Here is a 22,408-nt window from a genome sequence, read left to right as displayed (position 1 = left end):
CTGTCTCGATAACATCTTTCATATCTCCCTCCACAACAAACCTTCTATCGCCGCCAGTCTATGTCGAGCCGAAGAAGCTCGCTGCTTTGCCTGCCTATGCATACTGGATCACAGGAACGTTCGAAAGAGCGCTATGACAACCAACGCCCACATTTTTGCTACGTCACCGGTGATTTAGTGTTGCTGTGGACGCCGCTGCGCAAGCGTGGTTTAGCCCAGAAGCTGCTGTTTCACTATATCGGCCCTTTTGTCGTTGTGGAGCGCCTTAGTGACATGAACTATGTGATATCACGCCGCACTTAGTGGCCGATGCTCACGTACTACAAGGTGGTGCATGTCGCTAGGCTGAAAAGGTTCCATCCTCGGCACCTTTTTAAAACTGTTTGCCCCCTAGTGTTTCGTTTGCGAAGGGGGAAATGTCACGTGCTTTAGGGCGTCATGAGAGAGAAGAAGCTGGAGAGAAAGAGGAAACAGAAGCTGATGTGCCATGTGGACTCGCAGTGCCAGAATATAAATAAACACCACCGTTACGAACTGAGTATGTAACAACATTTTAAAATGTTTACAAAAAATAATTAACCCTTCGCACATTCGTGTGTAACCCTGCCGCTGGTTTGTGGTATAAATATTCTGACAGAGAAATTAAGCGCGGTTCGCAAGCAAAGCATAATACGAAAAACCTCTCGCTTGTTGAAAAGAAAAATGCCGGTGACAGCCCACCTCAAACAATCACTTCCCCTTGTTGCAGACACCTTCCACAGCGAGCAGCAGTGGTTCCGTAGCGCAAATATAAAACCTCCTTCTTACGAATGATTCGACTACGGGCTCATTGCCATGGCTAATAACAGTTGAAGCGCATAAAAAGCAAATAGTCATCCGTTTCGGCTACAAGTTTCTAAGAATAAGTATCACCAGTAGTCACTGGGCGACTCTGGTATAGGCAAAGAATAACAGGCATAATGAGAAGCCATGAAGAGTAAGAACGTTTAGCTGAGTTCACAAAAAATGTTGATGTTTTATTAAAATATACTTAACGACTTTGTTCAGTGTGGAGACGATAACAACACTCCAACGTCTATATATCACGAATAGCGGGATGCGGGAGATGAAACGCTGAAATTGTTGAGAGGAGCATCAGCGGAAGCAACGATGCGGAATTTCCCCTTGCTAAGTGGCCTCCTCATACTCGTCCGCTCGTACTAGGGGCTGGAGGTTGCGCTCGTAGGTAGTGAGGTTTCGTTCAGGGCGTTTACCACGGCCTTGAGCATGTCGTACGCCTTGAACTCGTAATTCGTGCCGCTAACCATCATTTGGCGTGCGGTGCCGTCTTCCCCCAGGTCGTCGAACACGACACAACGGTCGCTGGGGTAGGCCTCCAACATTTTTTTCACCTGCAGTAGAATGCCATGCGCATATTCGGGACAAACGTCTTGCGGACTGCTTCCGAAGCACATTTTTGCACTGGTAATTGCGACGCAAACACAAGTTCAAAAGAAGTTCTCGTTCGAAAGAAGTGCAGCTCATAAGCTCCGAAGAAAAAATACCGAGAGCACTGTGCAATCTACACTGCAGAAACGCGAAAGCGTGAGCGTTGCTACTGTACACGGTGCATCATGTTTGCTTTTATTATCATTACCAGCTAAATGCACCGTCATTATCATCGATATTGAGAAGCTTGTGCACGTAAAAGTGTAACAGATACTGCGTCATTCCTGTCATATCAACCATCGTTGCATTATTTTTTATATAGAAGCTCTTAGCAAATTTGCTGCACCATATCTCTAGCGAAAAAAGCCCTATGAGTCACAATAACCTCATACAGATAACCTCATACACAATAACCTCATACATACTAAACTCATACAAAACTCGTATAAATCTCACATATTCTCATAAAAATATCTTTCAACGCATGAGAAATATATGATTGTATGAGACTTGTATGCGTTTAGTATGAGAAATCTGTATAAGTTTATTGTGACTCATACTGTTTTTTCGCTAGGGCTGCAGCTTTAAGAGGCTTGTTGGTCGACGACAGCATCTTTGGCGAAAATGCGTCAATAAGTTGCTGTCATCGGCGCTGCAGCATCGACTCCAAAATCAGTGGTTTTAGCACAAGAGCACGTGTCTCACATATCACCCAGCCCAGGTGTCCAGTATTTATCATGCAGTCGCACTTCAATAACGCCTGAATGAGAAAACATTGTAGGGAGCATTTTAATCATACGTAGGACTCCGTGTCGTCAAAATTATCAGTTGTTGAATTCTGCTTAGTTATAAAAAAGTCAGATGGGCGTATGAAACAGATATTGGCGCGTGCTGGTTACTGCAATCCAGGGTTCGATCCGACCGCGGCGACCGCATCTTTATGGAGGCAAAACGCAAAATGTGTTAGTGTACTGTGCCATGTCAGTGCACGTTAAAGATTGCCTCTTGATGGGGCTATAGCCCCCCACTATTCTACTACTACCTGTCGACGGAAATAAATTTATTCTCCTCCTCCTTCCGGGTGGTCGAAATTATGCACAGCATTCGACGATGCCCCGCATTTTCTTTTCTTCTCTCCTACACCCACCTTTCAGAGTGATACTGTGGTTTTCATTGCCTCAAAAAAAAAAAGTATATTTTTTCACTGGTGGCGGTTGTGACGGCATTGATTTTCTATACAAGGAACAGGAGGTATGTTTGGGGATTGTCAGGAAATTGATGCCAGGTGCGTTCGCACAGCGAAAGATTGGCTCTCGCATCATGTGTTTTCTGAGTGGCTCGCTTGTACATTCATACGGAGCTGTTAGAGCTGTCAGGGCTTAGCTGTAAAAATAAAACTTTGGAGTGATGTTACACAAATGTTTGCACGATAACCAGAGAAAAGAACCACTGGTTTCATTGCCTCGGTTGTGGGGACAGTAGGTATCCAATCTCTAGTTGAACGCCGTCAGGGCCACCAGAATCACATGTCTCAGCAGGTTCTTGTCCTGTATTTGTAATACATGATTTGCCTGGACTATCAACTATTTACGTACGAGTTACTGGTAATTCGCTGAGCGCACTTCACTAATTGCCAGGCTCCAAGCGCCGGCGTCTTGTGCATGACTCTCCCTAATTTTAGGATTTAATATAGGAGGCTGGTGTATTTATATGGCCCTTTTGTTGTTCGTAAAGACTTCGATGGCTCTATGCAGTCGCTCTCGCTAAAGTCAGGCAGACAGGTGGACGGCAACAATTTGATAGGAATATTCGAATGGCGTAGAATTAGTGTCCTCTTATTCATTGCATGCCTGTCATCCGTTGTTACGAACCGAGAACCCAATAACCTCTATTTATGTCTGACGTACATTGCGTAGAAAAAATTTGCATGTCACCCTCATGCTTTGAAGAAGATCCCAGCAAAAAAAAAGAAAAAAGAACGCAGCGAGTTCGACCACGAGAATTTCTCGTGTGAAGCGAGGACCCTTCCTGAGAGGCATGCATGGCTGACGCGTGCTATTAGAAGGATACAGTTGAATAATCTGCTTTGTATGCGTTTGGGATTGATACCACCAAGAAGTATGAGAGTGGTAGTGACAGCATGGATGATAAGATAGCGATAGAAAGAAATGAGATAGTGAGACAGCCATAAGAAGCTGATAGAGGAAGCGTTCTTTTTATTAAGAGAAACCTGCCTTACTAGATGGCGACACTGTCCTGTCTGCGAACTATGCAGTGGTGGCTGTGGTAGTTCTGCAGTAGTTAACAGCGAACAAAATAGAGTATTGCAGTAGCCAGAAAAATTGTTTCCATATGTTTTGAAAATAACCAAGCAGTCTTTGTGCGGTCATCTGTCCCTAACGCATTCAAAGACCTTGGTGTTGCTGAGCATGAGTTGTGATTGTTGTTCTCGGTTTTTACTTAAGAAATGATTAGAACTGGATGTGGCACAAGGTCAGCAATTTTTGAACAGGATGAAACGCAAAATGGTCAGCTATCTCGTTTAAAGCTCCGATGACAGTGATTTCCAAACTGATATTCCAGATTATTCATATATCCGTAACAGAAGGGCTGTATCGTCGATGTAATTTCATTTCTAAATTCTATTCTGACACGTGTAGGCCTTCTACCACTCCGCTTTTACGCAGGCTCTCTTTGAAAATCGGATAGCAATATTTTATATCTCGGTGATTACATTACATCTTCAAGTGAAGACACTGTCCGGCTGACCCGTGGTTACAAGCAGAGTTCTTTATTATAAGCAGTTGCTAAGCTTCCTATACAGCCCATGTAATTACAAACAATGTTGTCCAACATTCTGGTTTTTACGGATGGTGAGTATGCCCATGTTAGTAAGACTTTCTTTTAACAAATGCTCGAGCTCGTTAAAGCTTTTGCAGGCCCTGGCGAACTGCCTCTCCATTTATTTCTGTTTTTATTTGTTCGTTTTGAGAGGACCAATAATTACGCATAAATATTACACTCCAGTAGGTAAACAAAAGGAAAAAACGAAGAAGAGAAACGTTTCGCAGGAAATATTACTGACAAGAGGCGATTTTTTTTTTTTTTTTGGCCGCTTCTAGACTGGCCAATCAGCTGTAAGCAATTAAAGGGAGGCGTACTAACACTAGTCACTTTTTGGAGCGGAGTTTTCCCTTGTGCGATCTGTGAAATCTTGTTGCAATAAGTATTAGAGCAGCGCGAGTTCATAGGGGAATTTCTAAACTAGCGCGATTATCCTGCGATGAAAGCATAAGCAGTCCCCTATACTGAAAAACCAAAAGTTCTACGGGGCAATAACCTCATACAATCTAATCTAATCGCATACACTCTCATACGGTGCACATCATTATCATAAAATATCGTACATAATTTATGATCATGTACAAGAAATTATGAGACCTTATGCAATTATATGTGATTGTATGGGATTTCTTATGTGAAATGAGTGAGATTTTTTGAGAAAATATCAGGTTATGGCCTCGTACAATTTTTTCAGTAGGGAATGACCGGGTTATGGAAGGTGGCTTACCTTGTATCCCAGCGTATTTCCGTCATCGTAGGCGAAGAATCTTACGAATGTTCCGCGGTCATCCACGAACCGCCAGAAGTGGCTGTACGTTTGGTTGTCGAAACTGTATGTCATATTCTTTTGCTGTACCGGATATTGGGCCGCGCTGTTGGCTGTGGTGAACTGCACGTGCACATAACGGAAAGAACTCCGATTAAATATTTCACCTTGTGTGGAGCACCATTGACTTAGTAACAGCAAAGCGAGCATTAAGGGACTATAGAGAACATGTTGTGGATACTATTTCTTGTTAGTGATACGCAAAGTATTCAAGACCGTTGATCAATATGTAGTAATTCACTGATCACGGCCGCTAAATAATCTATAATTGCATTTTGCCCGAGCGAAGGCTATGACATCGACTGGGGAATGAAGAAAATTGGACGTGATATAACTTCGCTTAAACCAATTAGAATATGCGCGAACACTGTTTTGCATGATTTGCGCATGATATTGCTTGGCGGATTAGCAAGGCGTCACTGACACAGCTCTTCACAAAGTGTTAAAGCGCCTATAATTGGTTTAGTTTTTAGGTACTGTATCTCTCTTACTTCCTTTTGGAAACCTTCACTATGCATTAACGGCATAAAATTCGAGGTATGTATGCCGTTGGTTCGAATCCCTAAACTAAACTAGCCTCAGACTTAACTAGCAGGTAGATAACAAATGGGAAGCGAAAATTCTACAATGCCCTGTACGCTTCTCAAAACAAAGGCGTCGTCAAGCTTCGCCACCTGGACTAGCTCTTCTCGCCGGACATAGAGTAAGGACCCGTCTGGGAGCAGTAGCCACATCTGTACATTGCAATCTTGTGACCATTCAGGTGGCTTCCTAGCTTTAAATATCCGCTGTACATTAACACGAAAACAAATTGAGGGAAGTGGCGACACTTAAACCTCGCCCTCAGGGTCATGGCTCCCGTCTGCCGACTTCCCTTGCAGATCCTCGTTCACGTACAGGATCACCCATTTCAAGCTGTAACATGGTCACTGCTTTTAAAACTCAAAACGACATTACGTCCCTGGCAGGCGCAAAGCAAAGCGATACAAGCACAGAAGAACCCGGAGGTGGTGCTTCGCATGGTCTAATAATAATTAATAGTTGTTTCACAGGAAGGGAACGGCACAGTATCTGTCACACTTCTATCTGTGGACACCTGAACCATGCCGTAAGGGTTAGCTTTTTCGTGGCCGAGTCGGAAGCGCTTTGAAAGAAGTGGCTGTGTTATAGCTAGAATATAGCCACCCTGTACATGCACTTTCCTACTCGCTTAATCAATAAACTTTTAATTTGTTTCTTTATTATCCCACATAAAATTAGCATACATCAAACATGTATCTATAGATATTTGCAAGATGCGATATTATATCAAATGCAGCCCGCATAAAAAGCGGTCAAGCAGTACAAACGCACCTTTTTAGCCTTGGACAGTTAATTCTGGGTCCAATAGACCTGGAGTACTACATTTCGATTTGAAACTCCCTATATTAAATGCGAAGACCGAGCTTGCAACGCCTACCAGCTCAGCCATGTCACATGGTTGGGAGACGTCACACAGCCCGACGCCCAATCAGTGCGTGGCCATGACACCTGCTAACTACCACCTGCTAGAGCCATGTCCATGGTTGCTAACTCGCAGAGCTGACGTCCACAACGCCAAAAATGCGGACGCCAGATTTTTAAGAACGCCAGACCGTTAATGGTGTCAAAATGCGACGTCGGTTTCCCCGCAAAACGACCTCCAGAAAAATGAGTTAAGTGAACCAGAACTCTGAAATCATCCCCCCGAGAGCCAATCAGAAGCCACAGCCAAATTCTTGGCGCACCTTGACAGATTACCGTACCAATTTGGGGGTCTAATATTACGTTTTGGGGTTTAGCCATAAGGTCACTGTCAAAATAAGACATACTTATTGCTCCAACAGGGAAACATTAAAGTCCCACTTTGACTGCCCCCAAAATCGGCAGATTGGCCTTGAAATTTCGATTTTTCCCACGCAATCCTTCAAAAATATTTTTTCTGTGACCACAAGAACAACGACATTTAACTGCAAATTTTGAGTGTACGTCATCCATAAAATATAAAGTTTGCTAGTGTAAACCAGGCCCGACACTCCTGATACCATATTAAAATCTCTAAATAAACCGAGCTTACACTATTGAAAATCCAAGAGTTCTACGGGGTAATAACCTCACAAAATCTCATCAATGCACGTAGACTCTTGTATAGTGGGCATCATTATCATAAAACATTTCCCATAATAAATGATAATGTGCAAGAAACTATGAGATCTTATGCAATTACAAGCGACTTGCATGTGATTTCTCATGCGATTTGAGGAAGATTGTGTGAGAAAATGTAAGGTTATTACCTGATACAATTTTTTCAGTAGGGGACTGCCAAACTTTTGTGGGCCACCACCGAAATTACGATCTGGACAGAGCCACTCCTCCAATCGCTCAGGCATTAACCGCACATAAATGCCTTAAGTGACTCCAGTCATATTTTTCATGTAAGAATTCCGCAAAAAAGTAGCCCGGCTAAACAGGAAGCACGAAATATAGAAAGGATGCAGAGGCAACAATATACTATAGTCACCAAACATTTCGCATTATTGGACTGCGATATACCAAGTTCTGGGGTTGAACTAACTTATATCCAGAAAATAGTTGTAACAAAATTACTGAGGTGAAAAGGCACCAAAGTCTACTCGAGCATAAAAAGCACATTGTGGCAGAAATTTTCACCAGATCAAAGATTTGTTCGCACACGCCTTTACAAACGCATTAAACACGTTAAGGAGGCGCTCCAACCAGATAACTTGCCCTCTCCCTGAGAGTGACACTCCGAAAAGTACGTTTAACTTAATTAAGATGCATGATACTTAAAATATACACGCCCGCCTCCTACCGGAATCTTTGGAACTAAGCCTACCTAGTACTCACAGCAAATAGATTGTGGCACACACGAGCACGACCACATTGTAAAAAGATTATTGTTGAGCCTTATGCGAGCCTCTGCAGTTGAAGAAACAGCCGTGCTGACCACGACTCGAAAAGCTGCGAATCCACAGCTACGAGTTTGGAACCTAATGTCAAACTTGGTTTTTTGAGTCATGGACGCAGTGGCTCAACCAAACATGAAACTCTTCTGTATTGCATAACAGTCTGCAATACACCTCGTCCAATCGGAGACACATGGACGCATCGTCTATACGAACAGCCTGCTCTCTGAGACTCGTAGAGATGTATTCAGTGACTCAGCCTGAGCTCATACTGAGGGCCCCAACGGTTATGCCACAATTCCAACCCACGCACCCGATAACAGTCATCTACTGAGCTGTTCAAACCGCAACAAAGCCCAAGCTAATCAACTCCAAGGCTAAAACACATCAAACTCCCAGTGGCTCACAATCGCACAGGTTTGGGTGATGGACCATACTCTCGGACTTTTTTCTGGTTATTAGCCAAAGCTACGGAGCCGAAACGCATTAGCTCACTGCGCAGCAGAATATATTCCCCTTCATAAATTTGCAGATCGAGCTCAGGAATATGATAATATTATGGAAATATTCCCGTTATTATTATTATATCACGAATGTACTAAAACACAAGCCAATACAAAGTTAGTTTTAGCGCATTTTCAAATCAGTACAGTGCGCCCAGCAAACAGGGTGACTGCGTCATCTGTCAAGAATCCCCCTTCTGCTACGTCTACCCACCGGTTTCTCTATGCTTTCGCGATCCGCTTGTTTCGGCACTCAATAACAGCGAATTTACATTCACTTAGGTCATAATTAGTGTAAACAAAGACATTTAATTCTGCGCCTTGTCGGCTCAAAAACTATAATTTTAAGTCAAGGTAGAACTGAAGCCGAAAACGTAACTAAGGCGAAATATGCCACAACTGCATGGCGTAGTAACACCGTGATGGAAGCTCCTCTTGCGTATAGCATTGGCTGCAGAGATAGAAAAACTTGTCCGGAGTATAGCCAATTCTCAGTGACGTCACTAAGCCCTCAAATGGACCGAGCTCACATGTAGTAGCGAACCAAACTGGTATTCATGTCCGAGTTCAAGCCTATGGAGACTACCTCGACTGGCCGGAGCTTCGGTCGAGTCCATCCAGGCGTGGTGGAGAGATTTACCTGATAGCGGCTGTAGCGTTGCACATCCTGCTTTTCCCGTATCGGGTTGATGAAGTCGATCTTCGTGACGCTGTTGCGCGCGTAGTTGATGGCCGTTGTTACGGAGAAGCAGAGGCGCGAGCGATTAAGAACTTGCTTCCAATGCGGGAATCCGGCGAGAATGTCCAGCTGCACGAAAAACGACGACGACAAGTTGAACAGAAGCTTCGATTCAAGATGCTGTACGGCACATATGAATTCGTTAAGATATCAGAATAATCACTGCTCCTAGAGTAACAGACATACGGCACCAACGGATGGGGAGACTCAAACAGGCTTTGAACAATGAAAGTAGCTAAAAATGTTACGGCCGATTTGCATAGTTAATCAAATACGAAGTAAGTGCGTAGCACTGTTTAGCCGTTGTACTTCAGCACGTCAAGAACGGCGAACCTGCTCCGCAGTGCCTGACGGCCCGGCTTCATTCATTGCGACGCGAAGCAAAGCGAAGCAGCTTTCCTTACACCACCTTTACAAATAAATGAATACAGGCACAATGTACCTCTACAATGCACTGCTCTGCAGCCGAAAGGTCTGGGGTGGGATCATAAGGGGAGAGAAAGAAAGAGGGAATTGCGCTTGAAGGCGATCGCCAGTTAAGGCGCGAGGCTCGGAGCCGAGGTCCAGGGAGCGCCACGCAAACACGTCTGCTGTCCGTAAAGGCTGATGATTGACTGATGCGAGGAGAGAGATGCCGAAGTTGAGGACGCGCGAGCGATACACGATCTGCTCACTTCGGAGTAACACACGCTTGTGAAACGCTGCCCAGTGATGGCCGCCACATCTGCAACTGACATGCCTCTCTCTCAGTCTTACTCTCTCACTGGATGCATCTGCGGCTGCTCCACCCCCTCAGTAAGTCGCGTGATGCGGGAGTCGCCACTTTCCCTTCCTGCTCTTCAGGTTCACTGAGAGAGAGAGACAGATAGAGCGGCTTCTGCTGCAGCTATGCGGCCGCTCCGCCTCCTCAATGCTGAGCTGCGTGACTTGTTCAAATGTAGGGCGTCAAAAGGGTGCTCCAGTGAGTTTATTCTGCAGGAGCACTCTTTTAGAACCCTTACGAGTGGGAGGTTTTTTTTTACTTTGATTTGCTTCCAGCATAGCTGACTCGCTGCTTCTGAACGTTACAACACTTCGCCACCATAGCTGACTCGTCTATTTTCAGTTAACTTGCCCTTATCTACAAATTTGGCTTTTAACTTCGTGTTTTCCGCCTTTGTGCGCGTTTCATGGACTGTTCTGTTGTGTGCTTTTCCCGGATGCTTGCGTCTGTGACCGTTTCAGTTTCATAATACCCGATCGATTTGAAGCGAAGCGCTCACCATCCCTCTGGTATTCGGGACGATGGGGTTGATTGGGTTAGGTGGAGAAGCCGCCCTATATGCAGTCAGCAGCGGACTCAGTGTATTGATGATATTGGGCTCGTCGGTGCTGTTGCTGGTGCTGATCCCCACCACATCCGCTTCCCTGAAACACGGAAAAAAAACGCGCTTAGACCTGAAGTGCTCGAAACGACTGAAATTTCGTCCAATTCTTCGCCCAATGCCATCAAAAAGCAGACACCTGGAAGCGGATGAAAGGGGAAGCTGAGTGCGTGATTTATTCGTGCAAGTGACTTGTTCTAGAGCCAAGCTCCACATAAAAAAACTCGGTCTCAAAATAAATTGACATATGCGCCTTACAACACCATAGGTCGGCAAAATCACGTGTGCTCACTCAGGTTCACTCAGAAAATTTTGGTCCATCTGCGGGCTCATTATCACTCAGACTCACAAGACCCGGACTCACACTCATGAACTCAAACTCACGCATGCTGGCGACTCATTCGGGCTCACTCGGGCTCACTCACACTCATGAACTCAAACTCACGCATGATGAAGACTGACTCGGACTCACTCAGACTCATAACTAATCTGGGTTCGCTCACTCATTTCAACTCACGACTCATGAACTCACTCATCTCGACTCACTCATTTTTGACTCGCGACTCATCTGCACTCAGCCCCGCCGGGGTGGCGCAGCGGTTAAGGCGCTCGACTACTGTGCCCAAGGACGCGGGATCGAATCCCGGCCTCGGCGGCTGCGTTTCTACGGAGGCGAAACGAAGTGGCGTCCGTGTGCTGTGCGATGTCAGTGCACGTTAAAGAAGCCCAGGTGGCCGAAATTTCCGGAGTTCTTCACTACGGCGTCTCTCATAGCCTTAGTCACTTTGGGACATTAAACCCCACAAGCCAACCAACCATCATCTGCACTCACTCACTTCGACTCACGGCTCATCTGAACGCAGAATCATTACAGACTCACTCATTTCAACTCATGACTCATCTGAACTCACTCATCTCGACTCACTCATTTCTCACTCACGACTCATCTGCGCTCACTCTCTGCGACACACGACTCATCTGAGCTCAGACTCATCTGGACTCACTCATTTCAACTCACGACCCATTGAGCTCACTCATTTCGACTCATCGGGACTCATTCATCATGAACTCACTCACTTCCATTCTCGACAAGCTACGAGTGACGGTCCTAAAGCTTGTATAGGTAGGCGGAAGACAGTACAGAGAAAAACGCGGGAAATAGAAAAAAAAAATGTGTAACATTAGACTGTTTTTTCAGTGATGAGTTGAAAGGTTACAGTGAAAAGAAAAATATGGTAAGGATTATCTCTTTTAAGCTGATTATAGTACGAAAGCACGGTCTATTTAGATATAGCACGGGCCAAATTTTGGAAATGGCTATAGCCGATTTGGTTGTTGCCGTCTTGTCGGGCACAGTCATTAAATGGTTGGATACGAATTGTAAAGGTGAAACGTCAAAGGTAATCTGGGCCAAATTTTGAAAATGGTCATTCCCAACTTTATAGGTAACCATAGTGTCGAAGATGGTCAATGCAATTAGGAACTGATCGTTTTTTATGCAAATTGGCCAAAATCAAATTTCGAGGGTTGGTAAACCGTGCGTGACCCGAAACAAAATTTAAAGGTCGCCATCATGTCCGCGGTACTCGAAATACGTTGTACGTTCATTTTGGTCCGAAATCGGCCGAGGTCAATCTACTGGGGTAAGTGGACCAAATTTGAGTGTGGGCCGGTCAAATTTGGAGGTCACCATCTTGTTCGCCATAGTCATATTAAATTGGACAGATTTGTGCCTAAATCAGTCGAGGTCAAATTTCGGCGGTGGGTGGGTAAACTTTAAGGCGGCCCGGGATGTCACCATTGTGGTCGCCAGAAGCGAATTATTTTGGACAGGTTTTGGACTAAATCGACTGCAGCAAAATTTCAGCTCTACGGGAATGCTTTTAAATTATCCACGTACGTAACCACATATTGTCGAAATTTCTGGAACTCTTTACAACGGATTCTCTCATAGCCTGAGTCGCTTTGGGACGTTAAACCCTGCCAACCAAACCAAACCTTGGTCCTATTTTCGTGTTCAAGTCGTCCATTAACGCACCGCAGTATCAGGGCGATCAAAGTTTCATTTAACATGGCGTTGCCCCCAGGCCATATAGCTGCCGTGTGGATCAAGGTCCAGTTGGGCTCCAGGATGCCAGGGTTACTACCCGGATTCCCGCGGAATATCTGTGCGAAAAAAAATATACAGAAAATTTTAATCACACTCCAGGGCAACCTTATATCATCAGCAACAACAGCAGTCGGACTATACCCACTGCAGGGCGATGGCCTCTCCCATAATGCTCCAATTAACCCGGTCCTGTGCTGGCTGCATCCACTCAAACCCTGCTACGCTTTCCTTCCACAGCCACCTATTGTCGGGTAAATTGATTAGATCGTTTAGCTGCTCGGACGCAATGAAGAATCTATAGATACCCTAAAATTGCCATATATCTTATTTCCTATGTCATAATCTGATAAAACGTTTTCCAAACAGAATCTAGGTGCCAACAAAAGAGCATATATCTAGTAAAGCTCTTTGTGTTAAACAGGGTTCTTATTTTTGTTATTGTTGTTGACCGTTATCACTTTATCATTCCTTCTTTTTTTTTGCTTGCCGTCTCGTTTGCCACGCCGCTTATGATATATTCACTGCTCATGTGATAGCAAACCATCTGTTGACCTTACCCGTTATATCGCTGTGACCATCTGCGATGTCCGATCATTACTTCTGACTCCTCCATACATCTTTCTGACCGCATTACATATTTCTGGCGCCCATGTCTATACGCATACCCACGTCATATTTGGCCCATCAGCGCTGAACAAAAGCGGTTCTGATTGCGTACTAGGGGTTCTGTGGATGTGAGCTACTCATGTCATTTCACGGCAAAATGATAGAAAAGCTTCCAAACGGGACTCTACTTTACAACACACTTATCAGTGGTAACAAACACTTTCTCAATGGGCTGGCTCGAACGTAAACTTACACCCTTCCCATTTCTTAAGACGGAAGCTTTTATAAGCTAATTGTGACGTTCGTATCCGTTCATTGGGGGTGTCCCCAAATGTGTGAGCCACATGAATTTATGAAGAAACAAAAACCTGTCTCTACCGGGAATCGAACGACTATCTCTCCGAGAATCACCCGAGCTCGCTAACCACCACTCCACTCCTCGTCAAAAGAGTTACACGAATACCAATATTAACGTCAGTAAAAACCTTTTTCTTCGAAATTCACATTAATACATTATCAGTAAAAACATCGATGCACGACAAATTTTTTTTGTTTCTTGGTCGACTAACTGTTTCACCTGTAATAAGCCTGACACAACAGCACATACTGCCGTTAAACGTCGAGCTAGTTGGTCAGACGACATGATGCACCACGCATAGATTTAATTTGTCAGTGCAGCATTGTCCTTGATTATGTGTATGTGTGTATTGTGTGCCTCTCCTGTGTGTCGTCGCCTACTCTACAGCGTGGTGCATCATGACAACAGCACACGCGGTTTTGAATTGTTTGGAGGCGATTTTTTTCTGGGGTATTCTTCAAAGGACATTAAAGAAAGAGTTTCCGTTACATCCCTATGGCATTAGGTTCTTACCTGTACAAGCAGACGGCATTCCTTTTGGTACTGTTATGCTCCTAGCTCTCCACAGTTTGTTGGAAAATGTGGATGCATTACAAGAACGCAGATATCCAAGTGCGATCTGTACGTGACCACTTCATTGAAAGTGTCATACGGTTCAGTGAACCGCATCGAGTACTTCCTGACCAGCCAACGTGGATTGGAGTGCTTCTTGAACTCGTGGTGTCGAAACGCTTTTGAACTTATCACGTCAGTAAATGTGTAGCTGGCGTGTTTCACCATTACGTTTTGTACCTGTGCCATGACACAGCCGGTAATAAAGAAAAAAAGCTACTCCATTCAGGGGCCTTGAGAAACCGAGCATAATTCTCTTTGTCTACCGTCAAGACGATAGTAGCGACGAGAATGACCATGCCGCTACTGATAATGATAATGGGGGTAGTAGCGATCAATAACGGTGCATTTAGTTTACGACAATGACAGTAGCGCCAGTGATGATAATGATAGTAGAGATGAAAATGATGCAGTTAGTGAAAGAAGTCCTGTAAAATGCATTTCGCAATTTCTGCTATCAAGCAGACTTAAGTGCTATACCCAAGCGGAAACCTTTCTGTATAGCATCTCTTCCCTTCCCATCCATCAATCCATTCATCCATCCATATATATATATATATATATATATATATATATATATATATATATATATATATATATATATATATAAGTATAAAGTTTTCGACACACGACGACGAGAATGACGAGACAAATTTGCATCAAGATGCACATTTCAAACAATCAAACTCTCGCCAACATGGGTAGGCAGTCGTCCCGTATACCATAGCCATGGAGCCAAAAGCAGCGTATCGTGCTAGTGGAGTATGTTCACGCGCTTGGACTAGACTATGCACTATCAACTCCATAGTCGAAATGACGGAGTCGCAAAGGCAGGCTCAAAGGACTTCAGTTAAAGAGTTGCTTAGGCAAATTCCCGTGTTATCTGCATAACATCATGTCGCCACGTCCAGAAATAGAACACATGCCCGGTTGACTCCATATGCAAAAGCAAGACATATACATCGAAAATAAAACGACAGCAGCTACTGCATGTAATGCATTCGCATTCACAACACAGTGCAATTAAGTATCCCCGTTTATTCGTTTCTGGTACCCGGTAAGAACGAGTATACATGTACGGTCACTTACATTGCTGTATCTCACGGCTTGACCTAACGGCTTGGCGTCCTGGATGATGCTGTTGATGATGGCGAAGCCTGAGAAATTGGACCATTTTATCAACGGGCTAAAGTCGCTACGCAGTGTGCGATGCAGAGTTTCCCGCACTGTGTTCGGATGCCAGAGCGACACCCTGCAAATTAAAAACGAAACGTTTACTCTCAGTAAAGAGGTATATGACACGGCATATTATACATTAGAGATTTTTAGTTTAACGTTAACGCTCCCCGCCACCGTGTACCGCTACCACGCTCCGTCAGCCCCACACGCACTTATGGGCCCCTGCGTCCCGAAACCGCCGACGTTTGACGGGAACGTGGCGCCACCTCTCGTCATCGGGGTTATCTGCGCATGCGTACTGACGCTCGCGCGGTAGCTGTAGACGGTGGCAGTTAGCATCTAAACTAAAAAATCTCTACTTTTCCATTCTAGGTCAACCTAGGCGGCCAATGTTCACGAACCCAATGAACCGACGGATCTGATATCGAAGCACAAGCTAACCCTTTGAAATGTTCTGTGCAAATGCGATGCCAGCTGGACGCAGTAAAGAGGAACCTGCAGACTGCGAGCAGAAGCGCATCTAGAGGGGGGGGGGGGGGGGGGGGGGCTTTAGTGCTCTGCTGTCACGGCAAGAGTGAAGTTTAGGTATTGGTGACTGTTCTTTATTTGGTTCTTTCTGTACGCATTTCAGCGAGGTTGGAGGTATAGACACTCTGGTTCCCTACGGTGTATATGACCCAGAAGAGGCCCATTTGCGGTGTATGACCCAATTCTAAAGCTCCGTATTGAAACTATTGAAGCTAATGCATCATACTGTTAAAAGCGGAGCTTAAGTGTCCTTAAAATTTGCTCCTAGGTATTAGCTTCCTTGCGAGCATCGCATATTTATGTGCAAAATGTAGAGATAAACTAAGGTCATATTTTGATTGGATTATATTGACTCTCTTTCGCGTTCTAATGAATAAGAGGTGCACCAGCCTAAAATCGATATTTTTCAACCCAGCCGAGGTTACACATTAATTACTGGACAACTATCACCGATTGCGCCAGTTTGGAAAGCAAATTATTTTAACGCCAATACTCAATTTGGTAGGCTAGCTACTGATGATAATTCAGACTCATTTACTTCTATCCAGTGACCACGAATAAGTAATGATCTCGATGTCACTACTAACACCACGCGTTTCAACGGGTGTTGAGAAAAAATCACCTGAAAGCCTAATTCTGAAGAACGAATACGATCCTTTCTGACGAGGGAATGCGTAAACCAGCTAAGAAAGAGACGACTAAGTTACCAACACAAATGTTACTTCTGTTTCCGTTTTTCTTTTCACAATGACCTCTTAAGAGTTTTGGTACCAAGATCACGCTCATGAGTATTGTTCTTGTAGCGCGCAAACAGAAAAGGAAAGCGGGAGATGGAAATTCCGACAATCTGAAGGCTGATGCGGCATTCGCGGGGACAACCGTGAGCGCCTAGCTCATCCTTGTTGTTCATGCTCATGCGCCTACATCGATGCGAGCACCGGTCCTCCTGCTCCAGCCACAGTGTGCGGCGTCCACACCATCACAGACATTTATAGCATATTTGAGACGGAACTGGGAAGACATATACGCCAGAGCAGGGCACCCAGCTGTACCGGCGCGTCGGCAGTGTACACCGGGTAATGCGATAGGTGTCTACCACAATGCGTTATTAGAGAGTTTTAGCTTACCGTGATCCGCGATCCGCTACCGTGATCCGCCACCGTACGTTCCACTGCGCATGCCCAGACCCCCTTGACGCCGATAGATGGCGCCACATACTGAATGTCGGCACACAGACCTGCCACGTCGGGACCAATCAGCTTGAGCACCCCGCCCACGCGCGGTAGAGAGTCACAGTGGCGGATCGCGGATCCCGGTAAGCTAAATCTCTCTATTGCTAAGCTGAAAATACCGTCCCTGCACGCATGGTGTGAAAAATAACACTTTTTTTGGCGTCAAGTCTGTGAAAGTTCAAGCAGTCACGAACGGGAAGCATCCACTATGACTTTTCCTTTTGGGCAAGGACCTTTTATAGACTTCGGAGATGAAAACACTTGAATGCGAATAGAGTTCATGGAGTTTGTCAGTTTGATCTCGCACCGAACGTTGCAGCAGTATCTTTTGCATGCGTACGTGGACAACTTGATCACTATGACCACTGACACCCTGTCGCTGAAATTCACATTACAAACTGATAACCTTCCTGTCAGCTTTACTTGTTTCTTTGTTTTTGTTGCTTTTTTAGCCTGCAAAAACGTCGCCGACGAATGAACCGGTCCAAAAAGGCGAAGCAGAGGAGCGACGGCAAGGAACTCTGCATTTTTCCTTCATTCATACTTACCCACTTAGCTAATGACCACTGTGGTGCGTCTCTGAATAACCTTGCCCTTATGATGTGGAAAGCACAGTGATCTGGCATTGGGGGTAACGGCTGCTGGCACTACGCAATAAACGCAAAAAGCGCTTTCTTGCGTGAGAGGAGAGAGTTCTCAAATATAGAGAGCGCAATTCCTAAAATTATCTCAACCCTCATGTACGCGATGAGTGCTGATTTCCTATCTATTTCTTGTGGACACTCTGTTAAAAAAATGCAGATAATGTTGGCTAAAATTCTAGTACCATGCATTAAGCGGTATTGCGCAGGTTTTACTCCTCTTTCACCTAGCTTTTTGTAACTGGCTGCAATTACACACATACTTGTCGCCAATCAAACCTCTTATTGGCTGCGTGACAGCAGCGACGTACTGATAAATTTGTCGTTACCTCGATGCTAGCGCTAGCAGCAGATGCGATTTTACTTTGTGAAGGTCAAAAGGGAAATCATGGTCGGTCATAAGTGACCCTGGTCATGGTTATTATGTGTGGGGACAGTATCATGTCTATACTTGGCTCCATGTGTATACTTCACTATGTCCACAATACAGCAAGTCAAAATTTAGTTCATTGTAGTATAGACGCCGCATTAGTGCCTTCCCACTAAAATATCACGTTTTGCCAAACATCCGGCATATGATGAAGCCGCATAAAATCAGCATTTTGGTACAAGGAACAATTAAACTTGCTGATACATGACAGTTAACCAGCATCTAGCGTTGGTGCTACCGATTTGTTCCTCACTGCGCCTGCGAAGTGTCCGCTGCCGGAAGGCGCAGCACAGTGCTCTTCGCTTCACGTTGGCACTTACATGAGCCGGATGTAGGTGGCGCCCCAAATGCCCAGGTTCCAGCTGCTGTTCGCGAAAGTTCTCATGGCTCTCCTCACGCGTCCATCCAGCGTCCTGACAGGGTACTGGTTCCACAGCTCCGGCGTCTCGTCGTAATACAGCCGCACGACGCCATTGACTGCAGGTCGGGAGAAAATTTGCGTACTAGCAGTAGTTGCAGTTAATAAATAATAATAATAAATTGGTTCACAGGAAGGGAAAGGCACAGTAACTGTCACACTTGCTCTGTGGACACCCGAACCGCGCCGTAAGGGAAGGGAGGAAGATGGGAGTGAAAGTGGAAAGAGAGAAAGAGGAGCCGTAGTGGAGGGCTACGGAGTAATTTCGACCACCTGGGGATCTTTAACGTGCGCTGACATCGCAAAGCACACGGATGCCTCTTCGTTTCGCCTCCATCGAAACGCAGCCGCCGCGGTCGGGTTCGAACCCGGGAACTCCAGCACAGTAGTCGGGCGTCTTACCACTGCACCACCCCGGCGGGGCCAGTAGTTGCAGTTCGAGTATAAAAATCAGTCTAACGAATATGACCACTCAGTATGCATATGAAGACAGTTGAAGAGTTAAAAGGTATTATCTTTGTAATGTTAAAATGTTTAGGAATTATCAAGAAAACATGCTGAGCATGGTGGCAGCTGCTGCCCCCGTTACAAGGGTAACCTTCCTGTCATCAAATTATCTACCAATTCGCCTGCACTCCAATCCTTTACTTCATCCGCACACATATCACAAGCGGACGGAAATTATATTTTTGTCAAATGGCCCGTGGTTTTCTGAAATAATCAAATGATGGAAATAAAGCACTCGTCCTGGTTATCAGGAAAGCACATATCCGACCAATTTTCAAGCGCTAATGCGTAAATACCGGGAATGTGTCCAATCAGGCTTATGCAGGAAAGGATGTCTATTTTTTTTTCTTTGTAAAGATCAACTTCGTCGCTTCGCGCTCTAGGAAGCATGCCTAAAGCAAAGCACTTTTTTTCATACCTTCCAATGGCGTCCTTTAAGCAATTATGGTCACAACAAAGCTTCACTCCACAACACTTCTTGCACGCACTTTAGTCGCATCAAGACCAAATTTAAAATTCATAATTTTTAAAGGGAGTACACTACGACTATTTAAACACAACGAAATCAGTGAAACATTTTAAAGCAATTTCTTTTCAATATTGAGGCTCCAGCCACTTAAAGTGATACATCTAATGTGAAATTATATTGAAGTCGTGCAGACTACGAGAGTGACATTAATTTCCTCAACTGAGCCAGGGACACAAATTTTGCTTTCCTCTGTCATGCTTACTGTCATGTCCTGCAGCTGCACAAACAATCACAGTTTTTGCAATACGCATTTAAATAAAAAAAAGCGTCAAGATATCTTTGTACTAAAACAAATTTCGAAAGAGCGAATCATGTGGCACAATTTTTATGCACTTCAGTTCAGTTCAGGCGTTCAGTCGTGTCCGACTCTTCGTGACCCTATGGACCATGTCACGCCACTTTTTCCGGTCTCTCACTATCTTCTTAACATCACATAGCTTCATCTGCAATGCCTCGAGAATGCCATCTAACCATCGCGTTCGCTGCCTACCCCTTCTCCGGCGACCCTCAACCTTTCCCAACATCAAATCTTTCTCCAGCGACTCCTCTCTTCTCATCAGATGACCAAAGTAGCTGAGCTTTAACTTTAGAATTTGACCCTCCAATGAGCAGTCAGGGTTTATGGTTGACAATATCGACTGATTTGATCTTCTGGCAGTCCAAGGAACTCTTAAGAGTCTTCGCCAGCACCACAATTCAAACGCGTCAATTCGTCAATTCAGTATCACTGTTGCACTTGGCAACAGTGATACTAAAAAAAAAAAAAAAAACAGTTTCCCAGGAGCATGTTCCTATAAAATTCCAGACAAGTATATTTAAGACAAATTTTCGTGGAGTAGCCTCAAAATAAATTTGTTAACCTGCAGTTTATTCCAAAATGTCCAAATAAATAAATGTCTTCTAGGACGGCAGCCGTTATAAGTTTACTTTGCAGTCTATATTTTTCCTCTGTGGAGCCCTTACTAGAAACGTACATGTACGACGTTCTTCAATACGAAACGGTGCTGCTCAACGGCAACTGCTTCCAGTTCTTGTATGCTGTTTTAGGCACTTGCCCATATACCCTCTACAGCAAAAATACGAGGCTTAAGCATCAATAAACGCAACTCTTCGCAGGACCTTAAAGCCTAGAAATTTATTTTCAGGTGGTCCCCTTTGAATAAATTAATGACTATTCTTCCCTACCAGTAATCGCTTTTTGATATCAGGGTTAAATTGTTCTTTTTTGTATTTTTATTACATTTCACAACAAGTGTAAGCAAACGCTAGAGCAGGTCAGAAAGGGCAGGAAAAAGTGCGGTATGCCTGTGTCACCTAATTCGCGTGCAGTTAATAACCTATTCATACAAGGCGGACGGGAGAAGGTGCGGAAAGCGCGGACGACACCAACGACGACAGCGCGATTGCGCCGAACGTCCCATATACAGCTTAAAATGGACGCCAAGTCGAAGCCACTTCAGCGTTACTCACGCAATTGCTGCTTGGCGCCAAACTCGAGCGTACTGGTCGTGTTGGAGGAGTACGTGAAGAACCGAATGAAGACGTAATCGCTGCACGCGTACTCCTTGGGCCACAGCGCAGTTGGCAGGTACTCGAACACGCATATCAGTGTCGATGGCACTGGAGAGAGATGAAAAGAAAGAAAAAGGGCATCGTCTAGTGGGCACGAGAGAATCGCCCTCGCAGATTTAATCGTCATTATGCTGATCCGTTAAATGCGGGAAAGCGGCATCAGCCACTTATTTTCACTTCATCCCGTCCTGTGCCAGGTGGCCCTAAGTGCCAGGAGAGCGGCAAACGGGAGATATTTGTGTTTTTCTTTTTTTAGCTACGAGTTTCCGGTGCGTCTGAACGGGGCTTACATGTAACTTTAAATATATTTTTCTCTCCCACCCTTTATTGCTACGCCCCTTTTCTGTGTTCCACTTCACTTTCTTCTTCAGTGTCCCTTTTCTCCTCACTGGATAAAAATCAGGAGCTTCATATGGCGGACCACAGTTATCGAAGGTGACGCCCAACTTTCCCTTCAGTTTTGTTTTGTTTTACCTTAATTTCCAATCACTCCTCGCATAAAAACTTTAACCCTTTTACGTCCCCCTTTACGTGCTACTCGTTTGGTGATGCACTTCACTTTCTTAAGACGTCATTAGACATGTGAACTTCTCATTGCATCTCAAGTCCATGTACTTTCCTTCTTATAAATTCACCACTTCACACATTTAATTTTCATTTTGTTGTCTAACGCAGTCTGCTTTTTAGTGATAAACCTTAATGATATCCCCATAATCTTACCTTTCAGTTACCCGCTATACTATCTTTAGGTGAATATAACATGACTTTGTGCTGGCCTCCAAGTTAAAAGCCGAGAATAAGCTATGAACAAATCCAAATCGGACATGTAATTTGCTTCAAGGTGCCATCGGCAAGCACTTATTCACAACCTAAATATCTGCTAAGTTCATTAAAAGCTATATGTTAATTTCTTCCAGTCGCCTTCTTTGGAGTTAGTCTCGTGACTATGGCTTTCAGCTTTTCGTTACTCTATATCCCTCCGAATTTGGTGCAGGCTACCGTGGCCGCACGTCGGTAGTGGCCCAGTGGGAAATTCT

The 22,408-nt window shown here is 44.7% G+C and overlaps 1 protein-coding gene across 1 annotated transcript; it reads right to left on the bottom strand.

The window, feature by feature from the left end:
* Positions 1 to 1,054: 1,054 nt before the first annotated feature.
* On the bottom strand, positions 1,055 to 12,737 carry LOC146189174 (uncharacterized). The gene is made up of 5 exons (XM_084603225.1): positions 12,688 to 12,737; positions 10,548 to 10,692; positions 9,187 to 9,354; positions 5,000 to 5,161; positions 1,055 to 1,391 (listed from the first exon to the last, which is right to left on the bottom strand). The coding sequence occupies exons 1-5, from the start codon at positions 12,720 to 12,722 to the stop codon at positions 1,200 to 1,202; spliced, it is 702 nt and encodes a 233-aa protein (XP_084459351.1). The 5' UTR covers positions 12,723 to 12,737; the 3' UTR covers positions 1,055 to 1,199.
* Between the last annotated feature and the right edge of the window lie 9,671 nt (positions 12,738 to 22,408).

Source organism: Amblyomma maculatum, chromosome 5, assembly GCF_055883805.1.
Source record: "Amblyomma maculatum isolate TAMU_Amacu chromosome 5, ASM5588380v1, whole genome shotgun sequence".
Classification (NCBI taxonomy): domain Eukaryota; kingdom Metazoa; phylum Arthropoda; class Arachnida; order Ixodida; family Ixodidae; genus Amblyomma; species Amblyomma maculatum.
The sequence above is the reverse complement of the archived record's forward strand: the minus strand, read 5'-3'. Positions and strand labels throughout refer to the sequence as shown.

What these genes read in the sequence shown, in the direction of transcription:
- LOC146189174 (XM_084603225.1), bottom strand. Translation starts at nt 12,722, where the DNA reads ATGTTAAATGAAACTTTGATCGCCCTGATACTGCG. An exon ending in AACGCTACAGCCGCTATCAG is followed by an intron (nt 5,162 to 9,186) that starts GTAAATCTCTCC and finishes GTGCACGTGCAG; the next exon opens with TTCACCACAGCCAACAGCGC. An exon ending in GAAATACGCTGGGATACAAG is followed by an intron (nt 1,392 to 4,999) that starts GTAAGCCACCTT and finishes ATTCTACTGCAG; the next exon opens with GTGAAAAAAATGTTGGAGGC.